At 37.2% G+C, this 26,393-nt stretch overlaps 1 protein-coding gene across 8 annotated transcripts in view; it reads right to left on the bottom strand.

The window, feature by feature from the left end:
* The window catches only part of PTK2 (protein tyrosine kinase 2), a 377,826-nt gene that overhangs the window by 91,663 nt on the left and 259,770 nt on the right, over window positions 1-26,393 (bottom strand). For 6 of the 8 annotated variants that reach the window (XM_045007657.1, XM_045007659.1, XM_045007653.1 and 3 more), the window contains 4 exons: window positions 16,302-16,319; window positions 11,606-11,662; window positions 9,105-9,202; window positions 4,514-4,598 (listed from right to left, as the gene is read on the bottom strand). In XM_045007657.1, the coding sequence (XP_044863592.1) occupies window positions 4,514-4,598; window positions 9,105-9,202; window positions 11,606-11,662; window positions 16,302-16,319 (258 nt within the window). The remainder of the gene's footprint in view (window positions 1-4,513; window positions 4,599-9,104; window positions 9,203-11,605; window positions 11,663-16,301; window positions 16,320-26,393) is intronic. The other 2 variants (XM_045007655.1, XM_045007656.1) reach the window with 1 other exon arrangement.

Genomic DNA, 26,393 nt, shown 5'->3' with positions numbered 1-26,393 from the left:
CCGGAAATTAACAGTATACATACAGCAGCACACTTCTCTCACAGAACAAAACAAAGGTATAAGTAGAGGTTGGTTTAGTAGGGTAAGTTGAGTTGGGTGATAATGGATGATAAAGGATTACATTGCATTTGTGGCTGGATCCCTTCCCTTAACCATTCACTTCTAGGCTTTTTTGAAATAGACAATTTTTGCAAACTAAGTGTCTTTTTTGAAGGTTCGGAGGAGGGGGCAAAGCTACCTGGACTCCATTGAAATTCACTTCCAGTCTTAACTCTTAGGAAATACAATTTATTTCTTTGGGAACAGATTACACCATGATCTTGAAAGCTTCAGAGTGCTCTTGTGATAATCACACCCAAAGCAGTTTAAAAAAAAATCAGATTTATTAATGTGGAATACATTGTATTGATTTGATTATGAAGCAGGAAAGCAGCTTAAATTGACCAGAGAGGTTCCCTTAAAATGAAGTTACTGCTAAAAATAATAATTCATTATTTTGTCTGACAGGGTCCTGGCAGTTTTAAATACTACAGACTTTTTTTCTGGTGACAAATGTACTCTAGGAATTAAATCAAATTGATTTTGCTTGATTGAATCTCCCAGTTCCAGAGAAGCAAAGTTATTGTATCAGTATACTACCTAGTTCTCACATTAGTATATTTATCCAATTTTCTGTCCTGGAGATGATTTTCTAAAGACAAGATTCCCTAATCACTAGCATCTGAAAAGAATGAATATTTTGGAGGAAGAAACTATTCATTATAGCAAGTGGAAGACGGAAAAAGCCCTCTGAAAAACTGGCAGCTGAAGTGGCAATATGCAATTTAATTGTATACAGATGTGTTAATGTTAACATGCAGCTTTGTGAAATAAAGAGATGAGTTTAAGACATCAACAAAAAAAGCTACTGAAGATAGAGATGTAGCTCTTAAAAAACATTTTCTTCCCTGCAATAATTTTTCATTGGGTCATTTTTCACGTTAAAGGACCTGCACTATCACTTTTGTATCATCATAAAAAACCCAAACAAGCCTCGCCCTCCCCTCAAAAAACAAACCCCAAACCCCACAGGTTATGAATCGAAATGAGAAACATTTGAAGCAACATAAACCAGACATAGTCAGCTCTGTCACCTGTAAATTCTTATTACTGTAAGTATTAAAATTATGGTAGTGCCCAGTGGGTCCAGTTGAGGTTGGGGTCCACTGTGCTGGACACTATAGTAATATGGAAAGGAGTCAATCCCCACAATCTGAAGACACAAACAAATGAAAGGGAATGGATGGGGATACAAGCAAACCCACAAACAAATTAGTATGGTGAGGAATTGGCCCGGCTTTGTTAGTTACATGAGATTGTAGGATTTTTTTGTTTTGTTTTTTTTTTAACTGGGGCAGAGTAGAGATAGGAAATAAGAAAAAGAAAGGAAGGGGAAGAGGAATAATAATAGCTTGTCACCAGCCTACCCACGATCAACAACTTGGGTTTATATGCATTACCTCACATCAGAAGAGAGTCTTAAGAAGGGATCTAAGGAAGGATAAGGAAGAGTCTGTATGGATATTTACTGAGAACATTTTCCTACGCAGATGGGGTAGTATGTTCAAGGCTGGGAATGCTGGCAGAGAGGCGATGCAGGTCAACATTGCAATGGGTTAACAGATAAGCTAGGTAGCAAGCGTCTACACTGTGAAGGGCCTTAAAAGTAAAGACAAGAAGCCTGTATTTATGTGGAGGTGAAGGGGGAGCTGGTGAAGGGATTCAAGAGGGAGCTGATGTGGTCAGAGCAGTAAACCAAGAAGATTATCTTGGCAGCAGTAATCTGAACAGACTACAGGGCCACGGTTGCAGAAGTCAAGGTCAGAAAGGAGGACATTACAGTAGCCAAGACATGAAATGATGAGGGCTTTGATGAGAATTTTGAGTGTCTGGACAGAAAGGAAAAAGGCTGGATTTTAGAGATGTTGTGTAGGAAAAAGTGGAAAGATCTTGAAAGGGTCCAAATACGTGGGTCCAGACAGAGGACAGGGTCAAAGGTTACATCCAAATTATGGTCGGTATTGTATGATTGGGAAGATGATATCATCACTGGTGAGGGAGAAAAGGGAAGAAGAAAAGGGAAAAAAATCAAGAGCTCAGTTTTGGAAATGTTGAGTTTAAGATGATTGGATAGCCACAATGAAAAGTCAGAACACCAGGGTGAAATACTAGATTGAAGGGAGGGAGTAAGCTAGCTCATCAGTAGAAAGGTAGAATTATGAGTCATCAGCACAAAAACAGTAGTCAAAGCCACTGTAGAGGGAGAAGAACAGAGGCAAAGAATGGAGCCTTGAAAGACGCACACAGAAAAGGGGAGAGGGAAGGAGCATGACTCACCAAACAAGAACTAAAAGATGGTCCAGAGAGCTCAAAAGAGAATCATGAGAGGACAGAACCACAGAAGCCAAAGGAAGACAAAATATCAAGATGTAGGAAGCGGGCAACAATACAAAAAAACTTCTGAAAGGTCACAGAGGATAAGGATAAAGTACGGGCCCAATATCTGACCGACAAGAAATTGTTAGAGACTTTAGGAAAAACAGTTTTAGTGGGGTGTAGAAGATGGAAGCCAGATTGAAGGGGGTCAAGAAGAGAATTGAAGGAAAGGAACTCCAGACGTTTATTGTAGACAGCATGTTTAATGAATCTCGGAACAAGGTGTAGAAAGAAAGGAGATTGGGAGATAGTTTGAGCAGGAGGCAGAACCAAGGGTGTTTTTCTTTCCTTTTTTTCCTTCTTTCTTTTTTTTTTTAAATGATAGGGGAGACCCAAAGGATTCTTGTCATGGGACAGGAAGTAACTATTATCCAGGATGGGGAGGGATGGTATCCCTAGCCTCTGTTTGCCAGAAGCTGGGAATGGGCAACAGGGGATGGATCACTTGATGATTACCTATTCTGTTCATTCCCTCTGGGGCACCTGGCATTGGCCACTATCAGAAGACAGGATACTGGGATAGATGGACCTTTGGTCTGACCCAGTATGGCTGTTCTTATGTTATATTTTTAACCTGATGAGAGTGAGAGGTTGAGAAGAAGGGACAGGGCAAGGAAAGTTAGAACATAAGAACATAGAAAATGAAAGAAGGATGAAAATGAAAGAAGGCTCACTGTGAAATAGTCAACTAGGGAAAGTGATGGAAAGCAAATCACTTAGAACTAGACTGTGTCGAGCATGTACTGTGGGAGCCATGCTGCATGGGCCAGGGGATAGACAAAATGACCTAACACAGGCTGATCTTTTCCTTCTTTCAGGAAAGAATCTTTTCTATGTTTCTACTAGGAAACCAATGCTCATTTGTTTACTATATGGCCTTTTCTGATTGGTCATGTTCAAGATGCAAACAGAAGCACTCTCATATATAAATCATTCTTTTCTGTATTGTTAGGAAGCATCAACCTACCATGTTTCAACAACCTTCTCTTTGTTTGCTTAGTAAGTACTGTGAAGGGCCTTAAAAGTGTAGACCAGGCCTAAAAAGGAGCACACAGCTAGAGACATACCATGTTTTTAATTAAAAAACCTTGCACTCAAAAAGGAATAAATCTTTAGCATTGAACATAGCAATTTTGTACAGAGAATTAAACAAAAGTGACTGTCATGGAATAGGAATGCCTTCTTACCTTTGGTCTTAATCAATATATTGATGCAATACAGTGATTTTACCTGATCTCACAGGCGTACAATAGCAACAAATAAGAAGAACATGAAACAAGACAGTTCTATGGCCTGTAATGTCAATTTATTTTACAAAACAGGATGTTAAGGAAAGAAAATCTCTTTGGAATTCTTTTTGCAGGTTAACCTCACTTGCCCCTCCCCACCCAATTATGAATATTCAGTTGAACTTTTATGGATACATTTTCTAACACACTAATACACTCACCAAGTTCTGCAAGGCCTTCCTCTGTATGCATAAATGCTGGTTTTGTTAACATGGTGAGTTCAGGTCATTATGAAATTCTTGCTCCAAATATTCAAAATGTAGTCCCCTACTCTCTCCAAAACAATCTAACAAATCCCTTCTCATGGCATAAAGTCTTAGCAATCTTACTATCAAACAGGAAGACCTGTCCCTCTAGAAGTGTTATGACACATTGCAATAGGTTAGGGTTTTGTAATATCTAATGGGGAAAGGAGGATATGGGAAATTAAGTCTCACTTAACTTTCCAAGAAGGTCTCTTTCCTGAAGTCTTAAATGTGTCATGCAGCACCATTTAATTTGGAAAATCAGATACTTCATGTGTATGCATAAGCAAAATGGCTGATTTTTAAGATCTAAGCAGAGCTGTATGCTGCATATCAAAGGACAGGACCAAGCTCATGTGTATTAATAAAATGTTTAAAAGTATATCAATAGTATGTGGCACAAAAAGCTAAATGGACTTCAAGAAAGAGAAACCCATAAAGAAACAAAGTGTTTTAAAGGGCTGTTTCCAGAAGTTAGACCAAAGAAAATGTTTTGTAACTTACAGGCTTCTTGTAAGAATTTCTCTCTCACACTGTCTGAAGTGCAGTTTTTACATGTTTTGATTGCAACAGCCATGGCTGGATTTTCCTGCAAGAGCAAAATGTCAAATAATAAAAATGAAACCAATCACAAATACACTTCTTAAACTACAGAATGTATTTTAAGAGACAGTAACAGACACTTAGCTAAGCACAATATTTAGTTAAAAAAAACACTGGGAACATGAAAGTGTTCATGAATTAATAAAAATATAAAAGATTAAACATTTATAACCAATACATTTTACATTACATGTTTACATCTAGAACATCAAGTTAAACTTGATCAGTCTGAAACTATTACTTCTAATTTATAATAATAGATAATTCTAAAAACAGATGACCAGCTCATCTGAACCTTGGTATGCATTTTCTAACATTGCTAAAATGCACTATGGACACAATGTTAAGGGACGGAGAAGAAACGAATTGCTTCCAGCTTTAAAAATGTATTTGGCTTGTGCAACAAAGAAGCCTATGAAAAGCAACACAAAGGATTTTCTGGGGGTTTCACACTCTTGTGGGCTTCTGCACTGGGGAAGCTGAATGTAATTTTGACTGACTCAAGCCTTTAATAACCACATCATTAACAGGATGCACAGTAATTAAATGTTTCTACTTAACTCATAAGCTAAGAAAGAATGTTAAGTGAATATTTTATGAAATAGACTCCTCATCAGTTAAAACAGGTATTTTAAAGATTTTTTTTTGCTACATCATCTATATTCAAAATCAGAAATAAAAAAGATATAGCAGCCAATCATTCCTCCTCTGGGTGTAGAAAAATGAGAATATTGTTGATACAGCCTGAAGGAGGCCTCCTGAGCTAAGACATCATCTTTAATTTTCTTTTTCTATGGTATGTTTTATATATGCTCTTTTTACAGGTTGCAGACAGCACACAGAGGGAACATCAGTTTTTCTTTTCAAAAAAGCTTTAGGATGTTCAAGCTTCATTTCTACTGAAAAATGTTATTTTGAAATATTTGTTTAAATCCAAATTAACTGAATAGGTAATCTTCAAAACAAGATAGTAACATTCATTTACTTGTGGTTTTACAGCATTCTCAAAACAACAGCTCTTCCACCTCACAAATAATAACTGCTACAATGGAAGCGTATCTTGATGATGATTTCTGAGCCAATACAATTAATTTAGCATGTCCCAATACAAAAGCCTGGGTCCTGCAAACATGCAACTCACATGAGTTGTCCCATTGAGTTCACTGACAACTGACATGCTTTAACTTTACTATCTGTATTAAGTGTTCACATGACCAGGGCCTAAATGATAGAACTATACACTATTTGCAGAGATGAGATTAAGAATTCTTTTTTGCTCAAAAATGCTACTTAGATAGCCAGGGAACATCATGTTCTGGATTATGGAGTTGAGCTCCTTACCTCTCTCTGAGGTAAACTGATCTGAGGACGCTGGGCACCTCACAGGATTATTAATCCTTGTGTGTGTTCATTCTGTTCCTATTATTATTTCTATTTTTACATACAAATGTTACTGGGATAGAGGAAAGATTATACTTCTTGGGTTTAAACAATTTTAATATCTATTTTCTGGGTCACTCACAGCATCTGCTTCTTAATCTTGCTCCCTTTCAATCCCAGTGATGAAACTATATTAAAATTCTAAGAAGGACCCTGAGAAAGAAACAAATACATTTTAAACACAAAAATACCCCATGTAATTTTAAAAGTTGATTTTGTGGATCTATTTTTCTCACATTCAAACACAGTAATTGATTAGTATTCTGAATAATTGATCGTCTTAGCTATAATATTTTAGGGTATAATTAACTGTAAATTTAGATAATTTTATTCTACTCTGACATAAGAATGCAGTATGGTTTCTTCGGAGGGTATTTTGGAGATTTCTATTGTTGTACATTTTATAGTAATCAGTTTTATTGTTGAGTGAAGTAGTTTAAGTCTTTGTAACTGGCAAGAATTTCCAGGTAATGTGCAAGATAAATGTAGTAGGAACTGTCATAGGATAGGTTAAATAAAGAGAAAAAAATTAAATTGGTTATGAACAGATTTTGGGTGAGGTGGAGGCAGAGATAATATTAAGGATACGGATGACTGTGCTAAATCTGCCATTATAATACAAGGATAATGATCCTGACTAATGAAAAACAAATAGCTTTTTATATGATATGATGATTTAAGTCCTTCAAGTTTGTTCCGATAGGCCTCAATTCCTACCCCTAAAATGTAAGGTCCTATACACACATTTTCCATTCAGCCTTTAGCAACAAAGGCTGCTAGTGATTACCAACTGTTACTTGTCTTATGAATGTTTAATGTAAAAGTGACATTCTGTAAGAGTGAATGGTGAGCTGGATTCTTTTATGACTTGTGCACAGTTAACAAAATTAAAGATTCTTTGAGTGAAATTTAGTAACTACTGGGAATAAATCAGCTTGTTTTTCAGATTCCAAGATATGGCACTCTAACGATATCAGTTTTAACAGTAATTTTTCAGACTAATCTTTCATCTAATTTGTAGAAAACAAATCTGTCACTGACTTAAATGGGTGCAGAATTGGATCATAAGACATTTTAACCAGTTACAGGAGCTTTTCTGTACATTTTGTTATCAATCAGAAAAAAAGACTTTTTAGAAATCTCTCTCACTTACTCCCATTAAATTAATTTTTCACTTATTTTCAGATCCTCAAAAATGTGTCCTTTTAGTCCTGATGACCCTAAACTAGCAAAACACTTAAGCACATGCTTAATTTTAAGTACATTAGTCTCACTGACATCAGCTGGACTACTCATGTGCTTAACTTTAAGCATATGCTTAAAAGTGCATTGCTGGATCAGGGACAAAAGAAAGCTACAAGTAATAATTTGATTAAGGCATTCGTTTGTGCAAGTGTATGTTTAGTGCTGATAAAAGCTGCCAGACTTGTGACAAAGAAGAGCCTGGAGGTGCAAAGCCAGGCCTGAAGCCTAAACTGGAAGGGCACTCTAGGAGTGACAGGGCCATATGTTCTAGGCCCTGATCCTACAATTTACAATGTGTAGGCCAACTGCTTTGCCAATGCAGAGCCCCACTGACTTTAATGGAGCTCCATGTGGGCACAACAATCTGCCAATGCATTGTAAATTCCAGGATTGGGGCCTTAATCATTAGACTCTTTGCTGAGATTGGGAAAGGGCGGAGGGGAGGGCAATTAAAACCAGCTGTGAGCGTGGTTGTGTATAGTGGATACTTGTTTACCAAGATCTAGGCAGATCACCAGCTTGTTTCACATAGGCAATTACACAGTTAAAACTTGGGTGCTAGACCATCTAACACAGGGGAGGGCAAACTTTTTGGAAATTGTATGGAGGGCTGGTTAGGGGAGGGGGTCATAGCCTGCCCCCCCCAACCCCTGCCCCATCAACCTCCCCCCACTCCCTGTCCCCTGACTGCCCCCAGAACCCCTGCCCCTGACTGCCCCCCTCCACCCCATCCAACCCCTCCTCTCATTCCTGACGGCCGCCCGGGACCCCGCCCCCATTCAACCTTCTTGTTCCCCGCCCTCTGACCGCCCCAACCCCTATCTACACCCCCGCTCCCTGACCACCACCCTGAACTTCCCTGCCCTCTATCCACCCCCCCTGCCTCCTGACTGCGCTGCCTGGAGCACCGGTGGCTGGCAGCGCTACAGGCATGCCGCCTGGGTGGAGCCAGCCATGCCGTTGCCACCACGCAGCACAGAGCAGCGGGTCAGGCCGGGCTCTGCAGCTGTGCCGCCCCAGTAGCTCACAGCCCCGCCGCCCAGAGCATTGTGCCGGCAGCAGAGTGAGCTCAGGCTGCGGGAAAGGGGGAACAGCTGGGGAGGGATCGGGGGCTAGCCTCCTGGGCCAGGAGCCAGGGAGGAAGGTCCCGCAGGCCGGATGTGGCCCACGGGCCATAGTTTGCCAACTATTATCAACAGAAAATCTCACTATGTAGTTAAGTATCTTCACTAGTAAAAGAGTAATGTCACAGACTAGAGTCAGATATTTCAAGAGAGCTAAGCACCCACAACTGAAGCTCAGTCTTCAAGAGAGCTCAGTTTCCATTAAGACACTGAAACAAGTGGCCAGACTAGAGGACGACCTCTTTTGAAAATCTGGCCCCCAGCAAGTGGGGCAAGTCAGATTGTTCTGTTCCCAAGACAGGTAACCTAAGCATGCTGAGATATTATCCAGATGAAGAAGAAATAGCACAAGGTAGAGTAAAAAATCATCAGTTCTAATCCTGGCTCAGTCAATGATCTGTGTGTGGCCTGGGCAAGTCTACTTTGCCTCAGTATTCCCATCTGTAAAATGGGAATAATAGTACCTAGAGTAGCTTCTTCACAGGGGCACTATGGGGATTAATGTTTTTAAAGCAACTTTTTAATATATAAAGCGTTACATATGTGCTATACATCTTACAAATACTATTCCATCAAGCCACTATCAATCAGCATTAGTTCACTTAGGTGGACCACAGATAAGACTTATCAGGTTTCTAGAAGATTTTCTGAAAATGTATGTTCATATTAAAAAAGATACTTACTGGACTCATGTAAACTCCTTGATGTACATCTCCAAACTGTCCTTCACCGATACAGCGTCCCAGTTCAATTCTCTCCCTCTGAATCTCATAATCCCTGGCTGTAATAATACAATGGATTTAAACCTCAAACTACTGATGAAAAGCATTCAAATGAAATAATCCACAAGACGCCAAACTCAAAGTAACCCACTCCAATGCCTGACATATGAATAACTAGATTTAAATTTGCTGGACGGCAACCTAGACAAAAACTGTATACACAGTAGAATCCTCTTAAACAATTGTTTGAATGAAAGCCCTGAATAAGACAGTGAAATCTGACTTACTAAATTAATTACTATGCAATATTTATTTCAATGCAATAAATATAATTAAATCCTTCTTAATTAATTATGGCTTTTAAAGGGATAAGGAAAGGACCACAAATAGCCTAGGGTAATATGGAATTAATTAACTACAATCTAAAGCCATATGTTCAAGAGGATTCCACTATATGATATTTTAGATCTCTGAACCATCAAATGAGCCAGGAGTATTTTTAAAGAGGTGACTGCAGGGGGAAAAAATGGAAGCAGATGACTGGAAAAAGTAAAATGAATAAATGTAAAACTCTGACTGTGACACACTTCTAGCTGTGTATAACTGGTACAAAATTGACATAAAATGTTCGTGATTTATACAATTTTATTAGCTTTGTTCTTTAGTAGACTAGGTACACCCAAGACAAGACATAGTTCACTAGTTCAGCAATCAAATTTATTCAGTTCCAGGTGAATTATTTAGTTGGTAATTTAATTTCTGGCAATCACTGAAAAAATACTATTTCAGGAACAGTGGAAACACATATAGTGTGACTTTCTACTGCTGTCATCATCTCCAGGGGAAAAAAATTGATTCTCATCCAGCATAGGCCTCATGCCTGATAATTTAATGGCATTATTAGCGCTACAGAAATGACACCAGTTAGCTGGAAACAAAAGCAACAATGCCTTTTTCATTTATTTTTAAAATATTGCATTTTCCTCTTTAAAATTCCAAAGCTAACCAAAGAATTGGTTTAACTATAGAAACACAATTAAACCAATTAACACAATGCTTACTAAATGAAAGTAAACAACTTTAAACTGAAAAACTCCACATCATTTCCAAAATTGCAAGCACACAGAGATGGTTAAAGAAGCTCCTGTTACCTTCATCTATTCCATAGCTTTCTGCAGTGCATTTAAGAGAAAAATCAAACACTCACTTAGAAATATCTTCTTAAAATGAACAAAACATTTGGACAAATATTTCATAATATTTAAAAAGATGAAAAATGTTAGCTTAGCCAAAACGATAACTTACCCAAGTGATTTTATGTTTATACTAACACAAATCATGGGCTTGATCCTGCAATCTTTATTGAAGCAGGGCTCAAACTTGCAAGAGGCTGAGCACTTTGGCCCAGTCCAGTGACGCAGGTAAGCACATGCCTTGAATTGGACTTCTCACATGCTTAGGGTTAAAGGTATGTTTTAGTGTTTTGCTTCATCAGATCAAAGTGCTTAGCACCTTGTAGGAGCCCACAAGTTAAAGTTCTCATCTAAGTAAGGACTGCACGATTATTCATGTGCAATATCCATTTTTACAATGAATAAAATATACCATTTGTCATATTTCTCTGTGATCCTGGGTATTATTTTAAAATAGATTAATGCAGTGATTTACTGTACACTACTCAAAATGTATTATTAACTTTCAAGAAACATATGTTTTCTTGTTGCCAAACAATTCCCTCAGCAACAAACCAATGCTCTATTCTGAATGCCTAAATGGTGAATGACATGTCCCTCTGCTGTGACAAGAACCCAGGACTGCAGAAGTCTTAAGTAAATCATATCCTTGAACACATTAAGTATTCCTGAGTTTAACATGGATATGAATTTAACTATGTCACTGGGTCTTCCGCCCATCATCCCACTCCTTAGCTACAGGCATGATTGAAGTGAGAGTTTTCTACACTTCCATGTACCAGTTACAATTCTATTACAGGTTAGCAAGTGATAAAAAAAATTACACAGTCAATCCCAACATAAATTGCAGCCAGAACTTTTAACACCAGATTTTCTTTTTAGGGCAGTTAACACTAGCCTTCCAATTTCCGATAATGGCACAAAATAATTTCAGCAGATGGTGTATTAGCCTTTTGCCTTTGAAGACACAGGTTCACAAGAGCTATGTGTTTTCCTCCATGTCATCAACACAATTTAAAATGCTGTGTTTTGGTATGAGATGGGATTTTACTGTAATACCATTGAGTACAGTAAAATATATCATAGAATTTGTTTACCTTTGCTTTAGAGACTGAGCTTGAAGGGCTGCAGAATTCATGAGGCCTCAGAACATAATCTCACATAAAGTATATTTTCTTTGTTGGGCTTTGAAATGCAATTTAGTGCTTCCTCAATCTAAGAAGCTTTTCAGTCAAGTAGGAAAATTCCAAAGTTAACTAGTGTACTTACTTGAGGGCATTGTGTAAGTATCTTCTTCATCTATAATCTCTGCATAGTCATCTGTTTCTGTAAAGGAGGAATCAGAGAATTTTGGGAAAAAGACAAGCTAACAATTTTTAAAAAATCTTTATCCCATCTCCTACAAATAAAAGCTACTATGTACTTAACAACCCACTTTACACCACTGTGAAAATGCATTTAAAATAGCATGACTAAAATCTGCTCATGCACATAAATTACGATGACTTTATTGTCCACTATGTTTCAGTATACATACTTGTTTCTGTGGGAATAAAAGGAGAATGAATTTTTTAAACTTATTAACTCTATAATTCAGATCAACTAGTCTAAACTCATGACTTTTTAATAAATAATTCCTCTCAATATCATGAATAGTGATTTTCTTCAATAAAAAACCATTGTTAACAATGGACAGAGATTGCCCATTTCAAGAGATTAAACTCCTTTCTCTTCAGTGAAGTGCAAATCAGGTCTTGCTGCGTCACACAGGTAGAGCAGACTGTGTTCAAGGACAGCAAAATGCATACTGTTTACTGTGTGACTATCTGTAGGTACTGAGGTATGTAGATTTTCCAGTTTGTGTAGGGCAGAAAAATCCCTGGAGCTGGGACTCTCTCTTTGTAACGGTTATTTCCCTGTTAATCTAAGTTTACATAGTTTTGTGGAAATTCATTTCAACAACTAGCCGGATGTTATTCTCCAAGTTTGTTAGTGAGAAACAGTATCTCATGAATAGAAAATTTCTAACAAAGTGTCAGTTCTTAGAAAGCAGACAGTTTAAGAAAATTGACAGTACTTTTCTTTCCTTGTTTAAGCACTTGTTTATATATGGGTTTGGAAGGATTAAATTTTTATAATAAATGTTGGTAAACATTGATTTCACCATACATACTTCAACCAGGGTAAAATTATTTCTATTGATAATAACCAAAATTTACAGGTAGGCAAAGTAAGAAAAATGCCACTTAAGAACTTATTAAAATTTGATTTAAGGATATTTACTTTGTATATTTTGACCGGTGATGTTGACAATTTTGTGTTTTAACATTTACAAAGCTTTAACTTTTTGAATGTCAGCATCTACTGTCATTAAATAATTATTGTCTGATCCCTCCTTCCAATTTCCTGCAACTGTGAAAATTTAAATCTATAAAAATAATAAAATTCTTGAAATCCATAATTTTGTGCAATTGTGAAAATTTAAATCTATGTTTAAAAATGTTTTAAAATGAACTTTGATATTATCTGTCAAAATTATAAAAAATAAAAATTTAATTCTGGTAAGCCTGTTTATGTAAAGCCTGTTTACTCCCAAAATGTTCCAATTTAGGTGACAAAGTTATACAAGGAGATCCATTCCCTGCCCCAAAGCACCTTCAGTGAGAAAGTAGCTACTCAAGTGCTCTTTTCCCAACAACTGGTCATTTAATTCTCCCATGAAGCATAAATTTAAACCACAAAAGCAGGTCAAGTCTGCTTGTAAGATTTCTAAAGCTCTGCCCTAATGGCCCTTGCCTAAATATACACAAAAGGGTCCAGATTAAGTTAGTCTCCTATATTCATATTTAGGCACCTAAATAAATGGCCTGATTTTCAAAGGTACTAAGCATCCAGCAACTTCTAATGATATTAATGGGAGCTGTTGCATGCTCAGCACCTTTGAAAATCAGGCCCACTTCCTTAGGTGCCCTAATCTTAGCCCAGGTATTCAGGGTTTACCAGATGAAGGCATTTGTAAGAGAGTGATTTTCCTCTTGAAATATATTGTGTTCTAGAAAAATAAAGCACATTGGCAGGGGAATTCCATTAATTTCTTTTTCTTGATGGGTCACTTCCACTCAGGACTCCACAAAACAGCATCATGTGTTGAATATTTGATGGATGGTAAAAGAGTTTGCGGAGTGTAAATTGAAAACATGGACCAGAGGAAAGAAAGATTAATTTATCCATTTTCTCTTGGCTCATTTACTTCTCCCCCACTACCGATCTGATGCTTCTTCAGGACACAAGCCTCGGTTTGAGAAATGCGGATCTAAAGAATTAGCATCCATTGGAAAAGAAACATTTAACTTCCTATAATGTTGATGTATTGTGATATGTCATTCTGTTTTCTTGCAATAAAATGGTGAGATCATTTTAGCTTGTCAGGATAAATATTTCTGATTGATGACAGCTACTTTATCTGCTGTTACTTGAGGAGATACCACAGAATGGATAAGGGACAAGAAGAATGACTTGAGTTTACTGTGGTTTTAAAAATTTCTTCAAGAGGAATTAAATAAATCCTGTGCTTTGGGAACGGTGTCCCACTGGTAGTTGGAAATGCATCACCACATTAAAATACGGAGTGATACTTATAAAATATGATAAAGGGTTCAAAAAGCAAGAATAGCTGCTTTCTTTTAATAGAATAAAAGACAACAACTGAAGTTGGGAGCAGCTGAGGATCCCAACTGTGCTCAACATCAGTTCCTTTCTTGCTACAGACTAACGATCAAGTTTCAATCAGGAAGTGTGTAATGAAGACATATTAGCCAGGTCACTTTACAGGATTCTGATACATTGTCCAAGTTGAACTGGAAATAGTCTCAACGAGTCCAACATGCACTAAATGTATGTAAATAATTAAGAAAAATTAGTCTTCAGGAGTTTGACCAAATTTCTTGCTACACAGCTGGCAGAGTTTAGAGGGTACAGAAAACACAGGTATAGTAAAAGGCTTGTCCAAGTCTTCAGCACTTCTTTTGGAAGTCAGTGGGAACCTCCATCATTCTTGTTAAAATCTGGTCCAGGGGTATTGGCGGCCATCAGTCTTCAAATGGCTCAGACTAATATATCACTTGCAGTCTTTAAGTCAAGACTGAACATCTTTGTAAAAGACAAGCTATGGGCTTGCTGCAGAAGTTACTGGGTGAGGTTCTTTGCACTCTGTTATACAGGTGCTCAGACTATATGATTCTAATGGTCTCCTCAGCCCTTAAAATCTACGATAGTGACGTGGTCCCCAAAGATAGAATTTCCTATCACACAATTTTTGATGCCCCTGACAATGTAGAGAAATAAAGGATTAAACAGGGCTAGTGCCTCAAAAACAGCTCAACCTCAAAAACAGCTCTGCACTTTTTCACGTCTATAGAAGAAATATACACAGCCAACCCAGGAGTCATTCACATTACACAACGCATACAAGTCTCTTTCAGGAAAACATAAGGTTGTTAAAATAGGGATATCTGTGTAGAATTTTACTTGCTAATCCTGAATTTTTTTTTAAATTAGGCTCTAGAAAAACCCATCTGAGGAAACTGTGTCCATCACAGCAGCTCCATAAACTAGATTCATGTTCTCTCTGAAATGTTCTGCGACACTGTCCCCTTTCAGAGCATTTTCAAATATTTATTATTGCCTTTAACATATAACATGAAATGAAACATACATATACCCCACAGTAAAAGATTAGTAAGGTTAGCATGTAAGGGATGAACAGCTGTATAACATCTGAGTTTATAAGAGAAATATGACCAAATGTTGTTAGGCCAACAGCCGTCACTAAACCAACAGGTTTCTAAGGGCAGAGAGAAAAATTAAGTGGTGCTACCTTACTATGATTTATATCCAAAAGAACTAAGCAAAAGTTGGTTAACACTTCCTGAACATTTTAATGAGAGGACAGCAGAGTGCCATTATCTTTTATTTCACTTTTCATACTCTTGTTGATACTTGTTTGAGGTCACACAGTTATTCATTTCCTAATTATGTTATATGAACTATTGACTCAATGATGGAAGTCTGATTTCTTAACAGTATTACGTAAGTGACCCTAACTTTTCAAAAATGAGTAATGATTTTGGATGTCCAATCTGAGACTGCTTAAAGGGGACTTATTTGCAGAGTGTGGCTGCTCAAAGCTTTATGGAAAATTAGGCTTCTTTAATAGTGTGTCAAGGTGGACATCCATACAGTGAGGCACCCAAAATCACTACTCGTTTTTGAAAATATAGGACAAAGTGTATTTTAGGTATAAAGTTGTTATTACAATTTCCAGCATCTAAAGAATAACTGTAAAGATTTGCCATTACCGTAGTGGTTTCATGCCTAAAACCTGCCGAACATTCCATATGCTCAATCTAAATTTCTCTGTGTTGCACAACTTCTCTTCACTCCTGGCATATAACCAATGGACAGCAGAGGACATTGATGTTACCATGCCTTTGAAGTGAAAAGCATCACCTGATGGAATCATTTACCAGTTTGTGTCATGTCTATTGATGTTACTCATTGAAGAAAAGTTACTTAATTCATTTTGTCTACATTATGCCTGTTATCTTCATCAAAACAAATGAACACTCTTGAAAAGCCCACACACTTCCTCTGCTCCATGCCAAAATTCTCACTGCAAACACATGCAATTCATACTTGATAATATGATTGATAAAATGGTATGAAACCCACTGCATATAGCGTTTGAAAATTTTTCGTTATTCAGTCCCAGCCTAGCAGATAATACCAGTTGCACTGTATTATAGGGTGAAATATTTGTACTATAACAGCTGATCTCTAATTCATGGTTTTTTTTCATACTATGATCTGTATAAAAATTGATCACTGAAATGCACATTAGTTGTATATGTATATAAGGGCCGCATATCGTATGTTAGTAAGACATAGACTAGAAAACACATATTACCGTCCCCACTAATTTCATCTGCAGATCCAGGTAGCATGCAAGGAGAGAGAAAAACAAAGGGGAGAGAGAAGGGACAGAGAGAGAAAGGGGGGGGGAGATATACTATTAAAACCATGAATAAACCAAGAATATATCAAAACTGCAGTTATCTTATACACTTAGCTCAAGAGAAACCAGAAAGGTAGTGGAATTTACGACATTTCCCCAAAAACTTAAGATACAGAAGAGTATTTAAACTTTTCAGTGCATACAATAAAATGTAGGCTAGTGACTGTTGTGTGAAGTACAACAATTGAATTTAGGAGAGGGACCCAGTTAATTCAGTGCATTTTGTTACAAAGTGTCAATTTTTTACTTTGACGCTTCCATTACCAAGGTAAAGCCCCTAGGCCAGATGAGCAAAACTTTGATTTACACCAGCTGAGGATCCGGCCGCTAAAGCTTTGTACATACAGTTATGCCTTCAGATACTTAGAATTGGTGCTACCTCTTTCATATTGGATGTATTATTATGCTACTGCTTAGACACTGAAAAGATATGGAACAACTTAATATTCGTTTTATTGAACAAACTATAGTTATATGAAACTGTGTTTTAAATGACAAATGGAACAAGTCCCATAGGGCACTTACTTAAATTAACACTGATATTATGGATTTAGCCTATAGGCCCTGTGACATACCAAATATCCACACCAGAACGTGATGCATTTTAAGCATTAAATACAAATAAAATTAAAATTAAAAATGCACATTTCTGTTGTAAAATTAATGCACATAGTATTACATCCATTTTCCCTTTCCCCACACAGCCCAAACTGTCCAGATAACACTGGATGAGTACACAGCAGCCAGCATCACTGTGTTCACTCTTTAATTCAGTATGTGATCTTAAATTACATTTATTGCTGCTATCCTATTTCATTCATTTGCATGCTGTATCAGGGGTCCAAGAATGCAATCCAAATTTACCACTGAAAGAAGGAAGCTGAGGGATTTTGTGGCTGAACAACTGTACAATTAAAATTACTAAATCATTTGCCACAGTCACATATGACAGAACAAACTCTCCTATAAAAATAGTATCAAGTATATGACACATCTCACTGAAGATCCAATTGTAGGGGAGAGCAGAAATTTAATGTGATTATTCTTGGAACTCTGTTTACCTGAGGCTGGAGTAAAATTGTAAACAAACAGTAACAGAGTTAGTATATTCAGTTCTGGGTTAATAAGGCAGCCTGTACAAAGAGCAGTGCAGTACCCTTAGGCGGTGGCTCATGGGAACAGAAGACGAAAGGGAGAAAGCGCCTAGCTTTCTTTACTTTATGCTGACAGTGACTGACTCCTTTACAAAGAGGCAAGAAAAGGAAAGAGAAAAACAGAAACAAATTATTTGGAAACAAAAGAAAACAAACTTAAGAGCACTTCTGTAAGTGTGAATGTAAAAAGCAAAAGATTTATATTACAGTTCTACATCTGCAAGATGTATATTTGAATCTTTCTAAAACGATAAACTATATTTACTATTTTACGGTGGATTCCTCACCTTAGAAATAAATTATTTTTCTTTTTGTTTCACTTTAGAAAAAGTGATTTATGGCAGAATCTATTAAAAAGTCAACATTTGCCAACCATTATCAAGCACATGAAAAACTGGTTCTCTGATATTTAATTAAATTTATTAAATCCCCATCCTAAGCTTTGCTATTATGTGGTAACTGTTCGCAAATTCTAACTTTTTAATGGCAGCCAGACTTCTAATAAGGACACAATCAATTTCTTGGAATTTTACAAGATGATGATCAAATAAAAACAAACATTTCACACAACACAGGTACATCAAACATGAAAAACACTCACCCCAAAACAACACTGGAATGTATTTTCCTGTGAAATCAATTATTGGAGTGATCCCCCTCTAAAAAGTCATACCTAGGGTCTGTGAGGAAACCCCCTCTGATTACCCTTACTCATTCTCCCATCTCCCAAGGAGGAGCAGCCAATCAGACCTGCTTCATATGGCTAGAGGCGCTCTTTTCCCCTCCTTAGGAGTTAATAGAAGTTTTGAGGGGCAGATGAGAAGAGGGAGGCGCTAATACCATTATCACAAAGGGGAACTCAAAAAAGGAGGAATCCCAGCAGCTCGGGGTTGCTCTGCTCCCTCTTCCCCACTCCCTTCTTGTAATGAGTTGGTTCCTCTCAGCTGCTCCCTCCATGCTTCCCTTTGCCTCTCCCTCAGCAACTCTAAGCCTGGGAAACAAGAGGGGAAGATCAAGAACACGTGCTAGTGCTATATCCCCCAGACTCGGGGATGGAGCTGTGAGGAAAAAGAACCTAGAGAGTTGGAGGAACAGCATAGGTGTGCCAATCATGGGGCACATAATGTGGGCCACAGGTACAAAAATGATGTGGAGCTGAGGAGCACAGAATTAACTGATGAGGCAGATATGGGGCTAGGCTGAGGTGGGAGGGCATAGAATTAATTAACTGGAGTTTGTGATTTTCGTCAGCGAGCCTCTACACTATCAGAAACACTTCATGCAAATTTGCATGATTTTATGCAAATTCTGGTCACATGAGGTTGGCAGATTTATCAGATGCAAAATTATTTGTTGTATAATGTCCATCACTGGCATCTGGATGCCTCATGTTCAGTTTTAAACCCACAAATTGAATGGGTGACTCAAAATTATACACAACCTATGTTTTGCTGAGATGATAATTAATTAAAAAACAGAACAAGCTGGTAAGCCTTATATTGTACCCTGAAGAATAACAATAAAAATACCATTATAACAAGCCTGAAAGGGTAATTACAAACAAATGCAGATACCATGTCTTCTAATATTTACCTTTCAATAAAAATAGACAAAACAATCATATTCAATATTTTAAACTCATGGAGATTCAAGGAAAGGGTAGATCACGGACTAAATTAGTATGACATCAGTATTATATATGGCATACAAGATATTAGAGATGAAGGGGAAATCACCTTTTTTAAAACATACAACAATCTTCAACTATTCTAGGGGAGTTTGCAGCTAAGTCATCAATATGAACAATCAGAATAAACTAACATTCATTATGAAATATTAAATGTGCTAAAGGAAAAGTAATCCTACTAGTATTTTTTTAAAGTGAATCATAAAAAGGTAGAGGAATGCAAAGGAACCGTGGCTGAAACTGAAGAACACATATGCAGTGGCCAGAGGCAATGCAAGATATGTAGGCAGTGGAGAGTGAGTTCAACCCTTGGCCTCTCTGCTGAGATTGTGGACAATTCAGCTAGTTGTGATGGTGGTTTTAATATGTGAACATCTGTTCACTAGGACCTTGACTGAAACCATCATTCTGTTTCACATAAACTATGAAACAGTAATCAGATGGAAAAGGCTTTCAATTACCACCACCGTGGTCTGGATTTAAACTGGTGATTTGGGAAGGAAGAAACTTAATCCATTACTTGCTTGCTGTATATAAATTACTGCAATTCAAAACTTTGCCTTTATGATCAGGTATCAAATTAAAACTGGTGAAAGATTAAAGGTTTATTTTGTGGGTTTTCATTTGGTAATTTTGTTTTTTATGTTCTAACTACTTTCAGGAGCTTACACAACACTTGGAGCTATTCCCAGTATTCCACATCAACTTCCAGCCATCTAAGCTGACACTCCTATGCAGTCTTAGCTTTCATCTGAGTGCACATAAAGCTTCTAAATCTGGGCGAAAGCAGAGTTGAGTGCTTTCTCTATTTAGATAAGAGCAGCTCACTAAAATGAATTCACTGAACGTATATGCCATTTACCATGGAATAAACCATTTTATTTATTTTTAAACTTTTTCAGCAATATGAAATTTATATAAGCAATGTATTTAATAAATACATTTGTCCTAAGAATAAAGGTCTGCACCCTAAACAAAAAATCCAAACACTTCTAGGCATAAACTGCAACATTACTACCAGCAGTAAGTGACCATTCAGATGAGTGATATAAGCCCACTGCAACAAAGAGTCGATGGAATGGGGAGGAGCAGAGGGGGGAGACAAGAGTAGGAAGAAAGGATTCTTTCACAAGTAATTTGGATCATGAAATCTATGAAATACTATTTAAAAGTCACATTTTGCATTACAATGCTATAATTTCATCACAGGTTTCTGCTGATTACGCAAACCACTGAAAGTTCATTCTTGTGGTCTCACCAGGACTTCAAGAAAATGTTATATTTCACAGCTAACTATTCCACAGGACCCTAGAAAGAACACGAAGGAAGAGGATATTCCTGATTTACAGGAGTAAGGTGCAACTTCATCTGTGATCAAAATACTATCAGAGTCTTCTTGCCTATCTACTTTTCCTGTTTCTCTTCCTCTAGTTACTCCTGAGATCTCCCTGTTCTCTCTCTCATCCCTCCCTTCCTTCCCAATTCACCCTCCTTGCCATTCTCCTCTTTGCCACTCCTACAGACAAACATGCATGCATGGTTCTTCAGGCAGTTCCAGTGTCTAGTGCTAATAGTGCTAACACTGAGCAAGCTGGATTCGTATACAATGGAGAGCACTGAAAAAATCAAGAATGATGCCTACTAGTAGTACTTGGAGAATTCACTGCACTGCAACATAGTTTGTGTGCAAGAAGGCTAATATAACCCTTTTAATTTGAGGTAGAAAGATACTACACATTTTGTTGCTCTCCTCTGGACTCCCTCCAATTTGTCTACATCCTTCCTAAAGCATGCCGCCCAGTACTCCAGCTGAGGCCTCACCGATGCCAAGCAGAGCAGGACAGTTACCTTCCATGTCTTACAGAAGATACTCCTGTTAATACATTCCAGAATATTTGCCTTTTTTACAACTGCATCACATGGCTCATACTCAATTTGTGATCCACTGTAACCCCTGATCCTTTTCAGCAATACTACCACCTAGCCAGTTATTCTGCATTTTGTAGTTGTGCATATGATTTTTCTTTCCTAAGTGAAGTACTTCGCACCTGTCTTTATTGACTTTTATCTTATTGATTTCAAACTAATTCTCCAATTTGTGAATTCTAATCCCGTCCTCCAAAGTGCTTACAATTCCTCCCATCTTGGTGTCATCTGCAAATTTTATAAGCATACTCTCCATTTCATTATCCAAGTCATTAATACAAATATTGAATAGTACTGGACCCAGGACTGACCCTGCAAGACTCTACTAGATATGTCCTCCCAGTTTGACAGCAAACCATTGATAACTCCTCTTTGAGCACAGTATTTCTACCATTTGTGGACCCAATTTATAGAAATTTAATCTAGTGCACATTTCCCTAGTTTGCTTATGAAAATGTCATGTGGGACTGTGTCAAAAGCTTTACTGAAATAAGATATATCATACCTTCTCCTTCACCCACCAGGCCAATAACCCTGTCAAAGAAAGAAATTACGCTGGTTTGGTATGAATTTGTTTTGACAAATCCATGCTAGCTATTCCTTATAACCCTATTATCCTCTAGTTGCTTACAAACTGATTGTGTAATACTTTGTTCTAGTATCTTTCCAGGTGTCAAAGTTAAGCCGACTGGTCTGTAATTCCCCAGGTCCTTTTTGTTCCCCTTTTTAAAGATATGTACTATGTTTCCCCTTTTCCAGTCCTCTGGGACCTCACCTGTCCTCCATGAGTTGTCTAAGATAATTCCTAATGTTTCCAAGATTGATTGTTGCTGGTTCTTTAAGTACCTTAGGATGAATTTCATCAAGCCCTGCCAACTTGATTACATCGTGTGACGGTATCTCCCATAAGGCTTTATGGAAATATGCTTAGAATGTGTTTTATGCTACATATGCCATATAACATATCTCAAAGGTTATGATCTACTGAATCTATTGGGAACTGGCTTGATTTCTAAATAACCTTAGTAAAGCATTTGGTCAGTTTCTGGAGAAAGGAATGTTGAAGTTAACTACCTAATCAAGAGACACTTAAAGGACAGTGAATCTTGGAATGCTCCAATCCACATAAGAAGTCTACTTGAGGACGTTCAAGGTAGCATGTGACCCATGGCTACTACCTGGTAAGAAACTGAGTCATGCATGGACATGTGACTTGTCCAGGTGACTCCAGAACTACATCTTGGAGCTGGACTTTGCATAGGAGTGAGGAAGGGGTCTCAACCCACAAGAGAAAGTCTATTTAAACCCCTGGGAGACCCCTCCATTTTGTCTTCAGCTGGCTAAAGAGAGGAGCCATCATGAAGAATCCCCTAGCTACCACCTCAGCTGGAACACGAGCTGCACCAGGGGAAATAATTGTGCCCAGGCCTGGAAGGTCTCCAGTCAGAGAAAAAAACTTACTGAAGCATCTCTGAGGGTGAGATTATTTGTATTCAGTTTAATTAGACATAGATTTGCGCATTTTATTTTATTTTGCTTGGTAATTCACTTTGTTCTGTCTGTTACTACTTGGAACCACTTAAATCCTACTTTCTGTATGTAATAAAATCACTTTTTACTTATTAATTGACTCAGAGTATGTATTAATATCTGGGGGAGCAAACAACTGTGCATATCTCTCTATCAGTGTTCTAGAGGATGAACAATTTATGAGTTTACCCTGTATAAGCTTTATACAGGGTAAAATGGATTTATTTGGGTTTAGACCCCAGTGGGAGTTGGGCATCTGAGTGTTAAAGACAGGAACACTTCTGTGAGCTGTTTTCAGTGAAGCCTGCAGCTTTGGGGCAAGTAATTCAGACCCTGGGTCTTTGTTGGAGCAGACGGGCATGTGTGGCTCAGCAAAACAGGGTGCTGGAGTCCTGAGCTACCAGGGGTAGAAGTAGTCTTGGCACATTGGGTGGCAGCTCCCAAGGGGCTTCTCTGATCTAACCCGTCACGCATCTAACTTATCAAATTTTTTCTTTAACTTCTTTTTTCCCTATTTTGACTTGCGTTCCTTCCCCCTTGTTGTTAATATTAATTATGTTAAGCATCTGGTCACAATTAACCTTTTTAGTGAAGACTGAAGCAAAACAGGGATTAAACATCTCATCATTCTTGCTGTAATCAGTTATTAGCTCTCCTTCCCCTTGAAGTAGAAGACCTACATTTTCCTTTGTCTTTCTCTTGCTTCTAATGTATTTAAAAAAACTCTTCTTATTGCCTTCTATGTCCCTTGCTAGGTGTAACTCATTTTGTGCCTTTAGCCTTTATAAGAATTGAGCTCTTGAAAAACATTTTGTTAAAGAACTTTCTGTTTTGGAAGGCAGACATAAATCTACAGAATCTAAAACAGTGTATAAGAAAATAACTGAGAAAAGAGGGAGGATTAACCTGTTACAAACTGGTAAAGCAGAACAAATACTTAGATATATTAAACAAAAATATTATGATACTGGCAATAAAGCTAGTAGGCTTTTAGCCAGAAAGTTACAAAAGAAAAAGGATTTGATTAGAAATAAATAGGGAGATTTAGTAACTGCTATCAAACAGACTTCTGAAATATTTGCTAACTTTTTCCATACTTTGTATGCTTCAGAGCAACTTATAAATAGATTTTTGAGAAGAGTGAAACCACCTCAGTTCTCAGAGGATGATGTGGTAGCTCTTGATAGGCAAATTGCTGTAGAGGAAGTTAAAGTTATAATTAAGAATTTAAAATCTAATCAGGCTCCTGGTCCCAATGGGTTTTCTGGGAAGTATTATAGAGCTCTAAAGCAGGAGTTGGTCCCTACTTTAACTGACTTGTTTAATGGCATAAAGCAGGGAAACGAGACTCTGGATTCATGTAAAGATGCAAACGTTCTTTCCTAAAGAAGGAAAAGATCTTACCACTTGTACAAACCTATTTCTTTAATTAATGTGAATACTAAAATTTATGCCAAGGTCCTAACAAACAGATCAAGTCTCATCTTGCCAAAATATATTTGCCCTGATCAATATGGGTTTGTTGCTGGCAGGCATCTAACTGATAAATATCAGAAGAAGTGTGCATTTGCTCTATAATATTAATTCTAGTAATTCTTCCCGTGCGCTGCTTTCTTTGGATGCTGAGAAAGCCTTTAACAGGCTGAAGTTGGGAGTACCTCAGACAAATTTGGGTAAGATTTGGTTTTGGAAATTAGTTTTCTATGGGCATATTGGCTCTATACAATCATCTCTGAGATCTGCTTTAGTTAATGGTCATCAATCTCCTTCTTTTAATTTTTCTAGGGGTATGAGTCAGGGTTTGCTTTGGCAATGGTGCCATTTGCAATAAGCGTGAGAAACAGCCCCTTGGTTATGGGCATCAAAATGTTTTCTGGATTAGAACACAAAATACATTTGTATGTTGACAACATCATGTTATATTTGCAGGACCCAGAGCCTCATTAAAAATTACAATTGACTTTGGAATCTGGAGAGGTATCAGGATTCAAAATAAATTATGATAAACCTGAAATTTTAAGAATTAATATTCCTGAAAGGATCAAAACAGTTGTCAGCTACATACATTTAAATGGGTAAAGGAATCTTTAAAATATTTAGGAATAAATATTGTGGAGAAAAATAAAACACTTTTTAAGGAAAATTACCCTCCACAGTGGAATAAAATAATAAAAGACTTTGAGGAACGGAACAAATATTAAATTTCTTGGCTAAGTCGTACAGCCTTCATAAAGATGAATTTCTGACCAAAGTTACTTTTGTTTCAGTGTTTCCCTATTGGTATCCCTCATATGACATTAAAAACATGGCAGGATGTGCTATTAAAATTCATTTGGAAACATAAAAGACAAAGGGTGAATTCTAATGTTCTGTGTAAACTTACAGAATGGAGTGGACTAGCTTTCCATCACAGTTAAAAGATGTGATCAACTAGGTTCAGATTAGACCACCCAAACACTGAGTAAAACGTGAACAAGAATGGAGCCAAAATATGGCTATTCATCATGATTGTTGGGTTAAAAATAAAGGTATGGCACCAAAAATAAAAAATAACCATTCATCCAGATCACCAAGCAGCTTTGAAAATTCCTGTCACCAAGGCCCTCTCTGTTAGTTACTTTAATTAATAATCAGCAATTTATCTCTAGCAAATACAAAAGTGACTATTCATTGTGGGTAAGAGCTGACATTACTCAATTTGGTTGGACAGATGTTCTTGGGTCCTGATTTGAAGTAATACCAAGGGTTATGTAATCATATAAATAATATAAACATCCCATATTTTAAACATGCATAAGTCAAATGTTTTAATGTGAAATTGATACAAGGATGTCTATTTAGACATTAACCACATTTGACGAGCTGATCCAGGAGCAAGTTGGAACAAAAGGTTTAATTTTTAAGATACATATAATTTTGACTGAAAAAGATGATTATAAGAAAACAACCCAGATGAAAAGGTGGGAGAGGGATTTGGACAAAGAAATTGATCTGAATGAGTGGATCTCTATATGGGAAAGGGAATATATATGTTCAATTTGCATATAACCAATAAAGAATTTTTTTAAATAAATTACTGATTCATTTTATGTCAACTTCTAAGTGATCCCTTGACCCGCTTACGTAATGTGCCAGTATAGGATCTATATTTTAAACAGAATGACAATTTTTTTTATTGTTAGCAGCAAAACTTCGTATTTCACAATATTAGAAAAATCTGACTTTTCCTCTTATGCAATTGTGGCATAGTAAAATATAGACTGTTCGTGTAACAAAAGCGCTTTCGCATTCAGTATGTGCACAAGAGAACTGCCAAAAAGGATAGGTATTTAGAACGTTGGTCACCCTTCTTGTGTACTCAGAGGAGGAGGGTTCCCTAGCCAGCACACCAGAATCTTTAGCTAGGTTCTCTGAATATTAGCCTGATTCTGAATAAGTAAAATACGTGTAGTGTGTTGACTTTTTATTGTACCTTTGCCTTAATAAAATGTTTTGGAAAACAATTACATTTTGAGAACTATCAGTTACCCAGCTTTTAATCCATTTAATGTGTGCCATGTTCATTTTATATTGTTATAGTTTAATTAAAATGTTGTGTGGTACCACAGCCTTACAGAAGTCTATTACATCAACACTATTATCTTCATCAACCAAACTTGCAATCTCATCAAAAAAAGATATCAATTT

This window comes from Mauremys mutica, chromosome 2 (assembly GCF_020497125.1).
Source record: "Mauremys mutica isolate MM-2020 ecotype Southern chromosome 2, ASM2049712v1, whole genome shotgun sequence".
Classification (NCBI taxonomy): Eukaryota; Metazoa; Chordata; order Testudines; family Geoemydidae; genus Mauremys; species Mauremys mutica.
This window is presented reverse-complemented; position numbering and strand designations above follow the sequence as displayed.